Here is an 11,743-nt window from a genome sequence, read left to right on the forward strand (position 1 = left end):
CCCTACATTCCATTTCTGGAACTCTGATCTGTTCTCATTTTCTGCCACTTTCTGCTAAGGTGCCCAGGACACACACAGGCGAAAACAACACACACACACACACACACACACACACACACACACACACACACACACACACAAAGCACACCACAGTATTTCACAATGAGAAGATCTATGTGGAGGTATGTTTCAGTGTACTGTGGCTGGTATGCTAATGCCATAGGCTTCAGGGCCTAAATAATAGAAATTATATCTCAGAGTTCTGGAGGCTAAGAAGTCCAGGGTCAAGCAAGACACTTGCAGATGCCGTGTCTGGAAAGTCTGTTCCCTGGTTTGCAGACTAGCTTTTCCTATCCCCACACAATAGATGGGGAGTATCTTTTTTGAAGGGTATTAGTCTAAGTTATGAAGGCTCTACTTCATGACCTAATCACTCCAACCCTCCAGGGCCCTATCTCTGAATACCATCATACTGGGGATTAAGGTTCAATATAGGAATCTTGAGGGGACATATCACTCAGTCCACAGTAATCCACATCCTACCATCTATTTCACTGTGTTTGAAGAAACTCAAATAAGCATTCCAGGATGTTCATCTTTTTTGTTATTTTATTTTATGTTTTCATATATTGAGATGAAAAGATAGATAGATAGATAGATAGATAGATAGATAGATAGATAGAGAACCTCACTATGTGGCCAGCCTGGAACTCTGACTCATAGAGATCTGCCTGTCTTTGCCTCCTGAGTTCTGGGACTAAAGGTGTACACCACCACACTTGGCTATTTTTTAATTTTAATTATCTGTATATGAGTGTGACTGCTTATGGAGTCCAGAAGAAGGTGTTGAATCATTTGGAGCTAAAGTTATAGGTGGTTATGAGCCACTTGAGAGGGTGCTGGGAATGGAATTCAGGTCCTCTGCAAAAGCAATATGTACTCTTAATTGCTGAGCCATCTTTCTCTAACCTCGAAGTCTTGCTTTTGACTAGGAAAAGTGCTATGGTGGTTTAACTAAAAATGTCCCCCATAGGCCCATAGGAAGTGGCACTATTACAAGGTATGGCCTTGTTGGAGGAAGTGTGTCACCGGGGACAGCCTTTGAGATCTCAGATGCTCAAGCCATACCCAGTGTGGCATTCTCTTCCTGCTGCCTACAGATCTAGATATAAAACTCTCAGCTCCTTCTCCAGCACCATTTCTGCCTGTATGCCACCATGCTTCCTACCCTGATGATAGAAAGAAGACAAGCTGTGTTACCTGTCCTTGCTGACCCCCAGACTGTCTTCAGACATGTTGAAAGTGGAAGGGCAGGACTCATTCCTAAAACCTTAGCTACATGCAGTAGCAGCTGCATCTAGGAACATGGTAGAAAGAAAGCTCAAAGTGTATTTGCAAAAAGACTTAAAAATTGGTTAGATCCTTAGAAACTTTTCCTTCCCCCAGCCACTGGTCCCTCTCCTGGGACACACCTGAGCTTCAGTTTGGAAAAGGTCAAAGGGAGAGGAGGCATGAATGTGGGGATTCCTCTGAAGCAGGCTGACACTGGATGCTGGATGAAGAGCCCCACTCCAGCTCTCTGCTCCAGCAAGCTCCTAAAGTCTGACCCTTATACTCCTAGTCGTAGAGATGCTGACCATTCCAAAAGGAAAATCCTGAAGTCATTGATATTCCAGGAATAGAGAACCTAAATTAACAAACTGTCACCCACAGATATTCCTTCCTTCCTTCCTTCCTTCCTTCCTTCCTTCCTTCCTTCCTTCCTCCCTTCCTTTCTTTCCTTCTTTCTCTGTCTTGTTTTTTTTTTTTTAAATGGGATTTCTCTGTGTAACACTCCTGGCTATTCTGGAACTTACTCTGTAGACCAGGCTGGCCTTGAACTCACAGAGACCTGCCTGCCTCTGCTTCCTGAGTGCTGGGATTAAAGGCATGTGCCACCACTATCCAGTCTTGTTCATTTCTTTTGAGAGAAGACATCCAAGGATTCCTGGGCATCCGAAGAAAGCCTGTTATGAACAGAAAAGAAAGCCAACATACAGAATTTAGAAACTGAGGAGAGAAGAAAATAGTTGTCTTTAAAAATTAACTTTTTGGCCAGTGAGATGGCTCAGTGGATAAGGATGCTTGCTACTAAGCCATGAAATCTGAGTTTGGTCCCTGGATCCCACATGATGGGAGAAGAGAACCAACTTTTGCAGGCTCTCCACAGACCTCACATACAAAATAAGTATATGGGGGCTGGAGAGATGGCTCAGAGGTTAAGAGCACTAGCTACTCTTCCAGAGGTCCTGAGTTCAATTCCCAGCATCCACATGGTAGCTCACAACAATCTGTAGTGAAATCTTTACCCTCTTCTGGCGTGCAGGCACACATGCAGGCAGAACACTGTATACATAATAAATAAGTAAATCTTTTAAAAATATATATGTAAAACATTTAAAAAGGAAAATTATCATTGACCTCTTCAGGAGGTAAGACAGTGTGCTTATAAGACAGAAATGGGCAATGATATAATCGTATATAGGGAAAAAATAGCAAAGCAGAACTGAAACACTCAGTGAAGTCCAGAAGAAACCACTGTCTCAGAGGTGGGGGTGGAGTGAGGGACATCAAACAAATAAAACATAAGAACTAAAGCAAGACCAGGGAGTGAGGGATCAGCACAGGAAGTCCAGGGCCCTGAGTGACAGGTGTTCCAGAAAGAGAAGTGAGGAAACAGAGGGCAGGAAACCGTCGGGGGGGGGGGGTTCAATTCTGACAAGTAACAACCAGGCCTTTCCACAATGACAGGGGCTGTTGAAACTCAGGCCTGGTGGTGCACAGCAGTAGCCTCAGCACTTGAGAGATCAGGACGGAGGACCATGAGTTCAAGGCCTGCCTGGATTACACAGGAGACTCCAAAATAAAGATTAAAAGATGAGGCAGGCAGTGGTGACACATGCCTTTAATCCCAGCACTCAGGATCCACTCAGGCAGATCTCCGTGAGTTTGAGGCCAGCCTGATCTACAGAGTGAGTTCCAGGACAGCCAACGCTACACAGAAAAACCCTGTCTTGAAAAACCAAAAAAACAAAAACAAACAAAAAAACCAAAATCAAACAAACCAAGAATTAAAAAAAAAAAAGGGGGGCTGGAGAGATGGCTCAGAGGTTAAGAGCACTGGATGCTTTTTCAGAGGACCTGGGTTCAATTCAACCATCTGTTAACTCCAGTTCCAGGGTGTCCAATGCCCTCTTCTGGCCTCTGTCGGCACCAGGCATGACATGGTGAACAAACATGCATGCAGCAAGATACCCATACATGTAAAAATTTAAAAAGCACTTGGGAGGCAGAAGCAGGTAGATCTCTGTGAGTTTGAGCTCCAGGACAGCCAAGGCTACACAGAGAAAGCCTATCTTGAAAATCCAAAAAGTAAATAAATAAATAAAACAAAAATAAGAAAGAGCAGGCCCTTTGGGTGATGGCTCAATGTGCTAAGTTTAAACTCACATAAAAGGTTGTGTTTTCAAAATTTCAAAACTTTGCAGCCCAAACTTAAGCTTTTCCATAAAGAACCAGATAGATTGCATCCAAAGCCTATAGCAACAAGGTGGCATCAACAGCCAAGCAGACCAGCAACCTGTACAATTGCTTGCTTGTATCACAGCCACTTGACCACAACATACCTTCAGGGTTCTGAAGGACAGCGGCCTACTTAGCGAGGCATCAGTCCACCACGGGGAGGACAGATTTATATGGTCACCTTGCAAGCACACCAGAAGAGGTCTAGGAGGTCTGGCTCAACCCAGACAAAGTGGGACCACTCAGGGGGAAGATGCTTTGGTTCCTTTTCTGTTGCTATCACCAAATGCCACACACTGCGTCATTTATATAGAGTAGAAGTTTATTCCACTTAGAGTCCTCTGGTTGGAAAGTACAAGATCAGAGGCTCTGTGTGACAAGGGCCTCCTTGCTGGTGGGGACTCTCTGCAGACTCCAAGGGATGCAGGGCATCATCTGGCAAGAGGGGCCATATCCAAGAACCAGCACCAGCTGGCTTAGATAACAGACCCACACTTGGGATAATGATCTATTCCTGTGCCAATCACTACTGGATGGGGCCACACAGAGAGTCCTTGGAACTTAATCCCCTATTCAAGGCCCACCTGGTCCCACCTTTTGATTCTTCACCAGGGGGATTTAACTTTCACAAGAGATTTCCCCCAGGGGACATTCATTCCTTGGCAAACACACAGTAGGACATGAAACCCACCTAGGAGGGAGATAAGGGTATCCCAGAGGGGCACAGAGAGACTGAAAGGTGACGGGCATGCCCGAGGCATGCACAGTCAAAGCCACAGGGATTGGCAAGAGAACAGGGGTGTGCTGAGAGATGTCACAACCACCCCTTCTGTTGTGCTGCTGTTTAAGAACAAGAGGCCAAGGACTGGGATGGTGTCTTAGTGGGTCACATGCTCACCTTGTAACCACCTGGATCTGAGATTCATTCCCAGAACCTGTGTTTAAAACGCTGGTGCACAGTTATAAGCCCAGGGCCCCGAAGGTTGAAACAGGCGGATCCCTGTGGGGCTCGTTGGCCAGCCAGCCTTCTCTAATTGACTCACAGGAAGAGGGTGAGGGCTGCCAGCGAGTGGGTGTGGCCAGGCATAGTGCCTAGGGCTTTATTACCACAAGGGGCAGAAAGTGGTTTGTTTTCTTTTGTTTTGGATGGTGCTAAGGATTGAACTCAGGGGCCAGTGCGTGCAAAGAAAGCACTCCACCACGGAACTATATCCCCAGTCCCTCATTAAAAAAAAAAAAAAATCAGAATAAGGTGATAGGTAGAATTCAGCCAGGCACAGTCGAAAAAGAATAAATCATAATAAGCAGCCCAGACTGGCTAATAGCTCACTGTCATCCTCTTGTCTCAGCCTCAGGTGGTGGGATTACAAACACGTGCCTCCACATCCTGACATTGCAGAACAATGGCCTGCTGGCGACTCCCAGAGCAGGAATCTCTCCCCTCTGTGTCCAGGCCCTCCATGGGGTGAGAAAAAGAGAGGGATGCCTGGCAGAGGGCGGGTATGGGAAGCTAGGGTGCCTCCGGGTGTGGCGCGGGGACGGGAGGGGCGGGGCGGGGGGGCGGGGTCAGCGGCCACCACCTCTGTGCACAGTGTCCTTCGCGGAGCTGCCAGCAACTGCGTGAGTGGGGCTACGGATGGGTGAGACCCCGACAGCGGGGAGACAAAAGGGAAACTGAGGCCGGCACCGAGCGGGAGGAACTCCTCTTGAGAGAGTGTACAGCTCAGGGTGGTTGGCACCCTGGGGACAGCGACCAAGGTCCTGCACCTCGGTGGGGACCTGGTAGATTGCTGCTGGCGGCATCTGGGCGCAGAAGGGAGGGGGCCTCTCGCTGCTGGCAATCCTGCCTCCCTTGCAAGGGAACACTGGGATCCGTGGGAAACGGAAGTTGTGTAAAGGTTCACACTAGCAGTGTGTGGAAGTCAGGACTTGCGCTCCGGCTTTCTGATGCCAAAGCCTGCTTCCCCTACACACGGTGTGGCCGCCTCTCCTGCGCAGTGAAGTGAGCACTCAGGCACTGCGTTTGCACATCTGTGCCTGGCCATGACTGGACTGAGACGCGCTGGGGTTCAGAAACTCCTGACAGTGGGTTCCTGAGGGATGGGACCGACAGACAGCAGGATTGCTTTTTACTTTGTCCTTCAGTTTTTTCCTGATCGGACTTTTCAGCTTCTTCTGTTCGCGGTCCCCTTGTTAGGAGTTGTGCAAGCGGCGCCTGAAAGCCTGCTTTGTTTGAAAAAGTTGCCACTCGGCAACGCCATTTCCCCATACCCTAGGCCTCAAGATGACCAGTTCCTGCCGGTCCTAACCGACCTGTTGCTGGCACTGTGGTTACTTTCAGAACGAGAAAGGCTGGTAAAAGATATAACGAGGATTTCCAGGCTCATTAAGAATAAAAAGCCCTAAAACTCCTCGGGACAGCAGTGGATGGCTGGAAGGAAAGCTCAAGGATGGGGAGGAGCTTCAGGCAGTGGAAGGAAGAACGCTGGCTCCCTTCTGTTTCTGGGTCATAGTCTCTAGGGAGGCCCCAGAGCAACAGGTGCCCCAGCTTCACAGACTGGGACACTGAGTAGAAGAAGGTCTGGGGTTGACTAGCCAGGAGTGAAACACTCTGGAGGCTGCTGACTCCAGCCTCGGTGCGGGAGGGCTCAGGCATCCTCTCTGGTTGTCCTATGAAGAGATGGGGCGGGAGGCTCCATGGAATGATGGCACCAAGGATGGAGAGGGTGGTGCTGCTGGCCTGAAACCTTTCTGACACTGGGAAAAGAGTAGTGTCAGCCTGTGGGCCTGATTCTTGCCCAGGGTGCTATATCCCAAGCAGTGCTATTCTAGAGTGGCTGTGTGTCATTGTGACCTTTAGAGACACAGACCTGGAATGGTCTACAATGTCTTGGGCCTCAGTTTCTTCACCTGGAAAGTGGCACTAGCAATATGCCCCCATTGGGTACTGAGCAGATTGTGTGGATCAGAGAGAGGTGGCTGACCCCTGCTTTGTGGCCACTGTGAGGAATACAGAGAACTTTGACAGGATGAAGGAAAAGCCCTGGGCCACTGAACAGTGAGTGATGCCTTGGTTTCTTCCCAGGAGTCCTGGAGTAGCAAAAGTGGAGAAGGCTTACAACCATGGTCTGCTCTCTATTTCCATCCTCTGTCCAAGATTCTCTAGAAGTGGAGAGGTGGCTACCTCTTCCCCTAGAGGAAGCATTGAGTGGTCCCCATACAGATAACCACAGTGGAGTTTTCTGGGGAAATCTAGGTGTCGCATCTTCCTTCCTGGATCATCCCAAGGTTCCCTGGCAAGCTGGTGGTGGCAGGGTGAAGCTTTGGATGTTATGTGCCTTCTGAAAGAGACTGAAATAAAGGGTTGAGCTTTGCCACTCTGAGTATTCCTGCCCTGGTCCTCTATACCCTCCAGGACTCCAGGACTCCACCCTGGGCTGATCTCCTACCCAGCTCAGCCTAGCCCAGGGTGACTCAGCTTTATGGGCTCCACCCCTGTCTGTCACCCCTCCAGGAGGGTGATTCAGAAACTGGGCAGTCTCCAAGGTCCTTGGCCCAACTTTCTCCTGCAGTCTCAAGTGGGGTGGGCGACTGCACTGTTTTGTGACCTTGGATGAGAATAGGGTTGCTTGGATGAGAATACTCATGCTGATCTCAGTGCAGCAGAGTATAAACACAGCCTGGCATTTTGGGGACAGTTAGAGGGTGGCAGCAGGATACTGGGGTTCAGTGTTCTGTCCCCAGATCCTGTCCTCATGGTATGTCCTTGAGATAGACACCACCCTTTATATATAAATGGAAGACTTGACTGACTCTGAAACCCATCAATAGAGACATTGGTCAATCCTGTTAGGCTGTTTGGGGACTTCCTGGGCATAGAGTATGGGCCTGTTGTTGTTGCCCACCCCCCACTCCTGCCCCTGCACGAGAGGCTCTGTCACAGGAGCACTTTTGCCTGCAGAGACTGCAGAGAGGGAAGGAGGGAAGAGGTGCTGCTGCAGGGATGGATGGGTGGGGGGTTAAGGCTGGCATCCTCTAAGGCGGAGTTATCAGGAAGGAAGGCAGCTACACAGGCTCTGACCTGGTAGAGAATGTTCATAGAAGGTACTGGGGATCTGGAGGGGTGGTGGTTCCTGGTTGCGGGGATGGGCAGGGATGGCTTGGAGCAAGGAAAGACTGCCAGCAGGCATTGGTTTCTTTGTGGGAGATGGACATTCTTGGAACTTGGTGTTGGCCAGGCAGATTGTCTGTTTAAATTTGGGGAGTTTCACCTCAGCTAATGAAACTTGCTGCTACTGGTGGTGGTGGTGGTACTTGCCTGTAATCTAAACCCTTGGGAAGTTAAGGCAGAAGGACTACTATCAGGTTGAGGGTAGTCTGGGCTACTTAGTGAGTATCTTTGTAAGCCCAAAGAGAGGCTCTGGCTTGGATCCCTGGCATTTAAAAACAAATGAACAAATGAAAGTCCTCTGAAGCTTGATGTAGGGACTGTTTGAGACTCCCCTGTTGTTGGGCACAGTATTAGTTACTTTTCTGTTGCTGTGATAAAACACCATCGCCAAGGCAAGTTATTTGGCTTATAAGAGAGATAAGAGTCCATCCTGGTGGGGAGGCATGGTAGCAGTCAGGCGTTGTAGAAGGAGCAGGAAGCTGAGGGCTCACATCTTTGAACAAAAGCATGGGGCAGAGAAAGCACATGGAAGTAGGAGAGGCTTTTGGTGATGTACTTCCTCCAGCAAGGCCACATCTCCTAAGCCTCCCCAAACAGCACCATCAACCAAAAGCCAAATATTCAAATATCTAAGCCTATGGGGGATGTTCTTATTTAAACCACTGCAGGCTACCTGCCACTGAGCTGTATCTCCAGCCCATAGGATATGTATGTGAGAAGTTGTCCCCCCCCCTCTCTCTCTCTCTCTCTCTGTGTGTGTGTGTGTGTGTGTGTGTGTGTGTGTGTGTGATGCACGTTTGTGTATGGGAGTGAGGCCAGAGGTTGACATTGTCTTCCTCAATAGCTGTACACTTGATTTGCTGAGGTACAATCTTTTGCTGAACACAGAGGTTGCCAATTCCAGCTAGTCTGGTTGCCTTGTTCTGGGAATTCCATTTCTACCTCCACAGCGCTGGGATTATGTGTGGATCACCATACCCACCCAGCATTCATATGGGTATTGGGATCCAAACTCCACTTTTCACACTCTGTACAGCACATGCTTGACCAACTGAACCACTTTCCCAGCATAGTTTGTCTAATGCAAGCAGACACCCCCTGATTCTCCAGCTACTGTCAGTGTTGACTGCTCTTGGGAACCATTTTTTGATGGGGAAACTGAGTCCGAGTCAGGGTACTGACCGCTTAGTACTACCTTAGCAAGCAGAGGCAGAGGGGGCCCTGGACTTCCACACTAGGGCCCCCCATTCTCTAGCTCACAGGGTCTTGACTCTAGCCCAGAAATTGGCTGCAGAGGGCCTGAGACCAGCTGTAAGACATGGACCCAGCCTTAAATGTTTTCTTGTGTGTCCATGTGAGTGTAGCTTTGTGAACAAGACAGAGCCTGGTCTAGAGTGTTGGGGACATCTCTGGGCCAGGGTATGAATGTGGAGTATGGACTCTGAGATCCTGTGGCCCATCAGGAATAGGTGGGCTGGTTGATTCTGAGGGACAGGACTTCAGAGATGCTGAAGGCAATTCTGGGCTGCTTCCCATGGTTCTTTAGAACTTCTCTCACCTGCCCTGTTGTGTTCTCTTTCAGATCTTAACAGAACATCAGTTGCAGTAGCTATGGCTCCATCCTGGGTGCCCGCTGTGGGCCTCACTCTGGCACCCAGCCTGGGGGGCTTCATGGGCGCCTACTTTGTGCGCGGTGAGGGCCTCCGCTGGTATGCTAGCCTGCAGAAACCCTCCTGGCATCCACCTCGCTGGACACTGGCTCCTATCTGGGGCACGCTTTATTCAGCCATGGGGTAGGTGGTTGCAGGTGCCACTTTGCAGTGTCCTGTTCCCCATGGAATCAAGCTAGGTATTGGGCACCCGAGCAGAGGGAGGCCCCAGGACAGAACAGCATCATTTCCCTCTTGGGAAAGGGAGGTTGGCGAGGCTGCCAACCCATGCATTGCAAGATTGAACTTTTTCCTGCTTGCCTCTGGGAACCCTGCCTGGTTTCACACTACTGAGGCTTCCCCATGTATAAAGGTTACTGTGGACAACAGCAACATGTGACTAGACAAACAGGTGGCAGCCACATCATTTTGTTTGTCTGTACAACACCAGAGCCTGGTGTGGTTCATTCCCAGAAGTCCTCTGCAGTCATTGCCTCAAGGCCCCAAGAGCCTGCATGACTAAGCTGCTACTTGCTTGTCCCTTACCTTCATCCTTCATCCTGTAACCACACACTGACTCAGGGTCTCAATTCAAATCTCCATAGCAATCTTAATCTCCATAGCAATCTTAGAAGAAACCAAGGTCCAGAGAGGGCAAGCAGCTTCTCTGAATCATATAGAAGTCAGTGGCAGGGCATACCTGAGCCGTCACTGAGTGGTCTTGGGAGGGTAGCACTCTTGCCCTGTGATGTCCTGACCCATTGTCTGTTTCAGTTATGGCTCCTACATGGTCTGGAAAGAGCTGGGAGGCTTCACAGAAGAGGCTGTGGTCCCTTTGGGTCTCTACACTGGTCAGCTGGCTCTGAACTGGGCATGGCCCCCCATCTTCTTTGGTGCCCGGCAGATGGGCTGGGTAAGTATGGCCAAAGCTTGATCCTTGGGTCATTGGTGATTGCTCTGGGAGAGCAGGTGAAATTGAATCCCAGGTGAGGGGGAGGCCTGTGGTTTGTAGCCCCTTTAGAAGTTCCATGAGGGCCGGGCGGTGGTGGCACATGCCTTTAATCCCAGCACTCGGGAGGCAGAGGCAGGTGGATCTCTGTGAGTTTGAGACCAGCCTGGTCTACAAGAGCTAGTTCCAGGATAGCTCCAAAGCCAAGAGAAACCCTGCCTCAACCCCCCCCCCCACCACCCCCAAAAAGAAGTTTCATGAGTCAGGTACAGTGGGGTTCCTGGAATCCCAGCTCTCTGGAGGTTGAGGTGGGAGGATCAGTTGAGCCCAGGATAGGGCTAGGCCAGCCTAGGTGACAGTGACCTGTGTACTAACACAGCCTCAGTCCACCTTCCCTCCATGAAGAAGGTTCAGAGGGCCAGGTTGAAGTGGGTGGGGCTGTGATCTTGGGTATAGAAGCCATGACATGAGACACCAGCATTACATCTGGTGCTGTGCGTGCTGACACATGGGGACAAAACCACTCCTTATAAATGTTCTTGTTCAGGTTTTGTGATACATGCCTGGCCTGTAGTTCCAGGAGAGGCAAGAGGATTGCTTTAAGTCTGACAGCCTGGTTTACAAAGCTAGTTCAAAGTCAGCTAAGACCACATAGTGTGCACACCACAGCAGCTTGATCCCTCACACTGGCCTCTTGGGTCAGTACTTGACAATGTTGTATCTTCAGGTCAGAGGCCTTCCAGCTGCTGCTTTACTCTTCAGCATGCTGTGTCCCCTTGGGACTGTCTCCATACATGGCACAATCAGGCAGTGTCTTACAGGCAAGGAAACTGAGGCTGAAAACAGAGAGAAGGGGCAGCCATCACACCTCAGGGGTACAGTAGGGCTAATTGAGATCTCCAACTTCTAGACCCAGCAGGGACTTAGCCTCCCCATCTCCTGTCTCTGCAGGCCTTGGCAGACCTTCTGCTCGTCAGTGGGGTAGCAACAGCCACAACCCTAGCCTGGCACCGAGTGAGTCCACCAGCTGCCCGCCTGCTCTACCCTTACCTGGCCTGGCTGGCCTTTGCGACCATGCTAAACTACTATGTATGGCGTGATAACCCTGGCCATCGAGGTGGCTCACGGTTCCCAGAGTGAGCGCACCTTGTCCATCAGGACCACAGCACTGCCAGCCAAGCACCATGGATGGTGGGCATCATGCTTTCATGACCACTGGGCCCGCTGGTCTACCTGGGTCTTGAAGGCCCAGGGAGCCACCAGACAGGTCAAGGTGGTCAGTGCCAAGTCCCATCCAGGGACACTTGTACCTGCCTTTCTGCACTGCTCCAGGCATGCCCTAAGAACATGGGGCTTTTAAAGCTAAATAAAGTCTTTAACTTCATGTGTAGTAGACTGTGTACATTGTGGGGC

General features: G+C 50.0%; 1 protein-coding gene across 3 annotated transcripts; it reads left to right on the top strand.

Moving 5' to 3' along the window:
* Positions 1 to 4,892: 4,892 nt before the first annotated feature.
* On the top strand, positions 4,893 to 11,714 carry Tspo (translocator protein). Of its 3 annotated transcripts, none has more exons than XM_027396129.2 (4): positions 4,893 to 5,026; positions 9,315 to 9,525; positions 10,156 to 10,294; positions 11,282 to 11,714. In XM_027396129.2, the coding sequence occupies exons 2-4, from the start codon at positions 9,344 to 9,346 to the stop codon at positions 11,468 to 11,470; spliced, it is 510 nt and encodes a 169-aa protein (XP_027251930.1). In that variant the 5' UTR covers positions 4,893 to 5,026; positions 9,315 to 9,343; the 3' UTR covers positions 11,471 to 11,714. The 3 variants fall into 3 exon arrangements, with proteins under 3 accessions (XP_027251930.1, XP_027251928.1, XP_027251929.1); XM_027396127.2 differs by lacking the exon at positions 4,893 to 5,026 and adding an exon at positions 5,112 to 5,181; XM_027396128.2 differs by lacking the exon at positions 4,893 to 5,026 and adding an exon at positions 5,206 to 5,332.
* Positions 11,715 to 11,743: the final 29 nt, after the last annotated feature.

The sequence above is a fragment of the Cricetulus griseus genome, chromosome 2 (assembly GCF_003668045.3).
Source record: "Cricetulus griseus strain 17A/GY chromosome 2, alternate assembly CriGri-PICRH-1.0, whole genome shotgun sequence".
Classification (NCBI taxonomy): domain Eukaryota; kingdom Metazoa; phylum Chordata; class Mammalia; order Rodentia; family Cricetidae; genus Cricetulus; species Cricetulus griseus.

Coding starts and splice junctions, on each gene's coding strand:
- Tspo (XM_027396129.2), top strand. CDS start 9,344: ATGGCTCCATCCTGGGTGCCCGCTGTGGGCCTCACTCTGGCACCCAGC. Junction 9,526..10,155: donor ACGCTTTATTCAGCCATGGG/GTAGGTGGTTGC, acceptor TGTCTGTTTCAG/TTATGGCTCCTACATGGTCT. Junction 10,295..11,281: donor GTGCCCGGCAGATGGGCTGG/GTAAGTATGGCC, acceptor CTGTCTCTGCAG/GCCTTGGCAGACCTTCTGCT.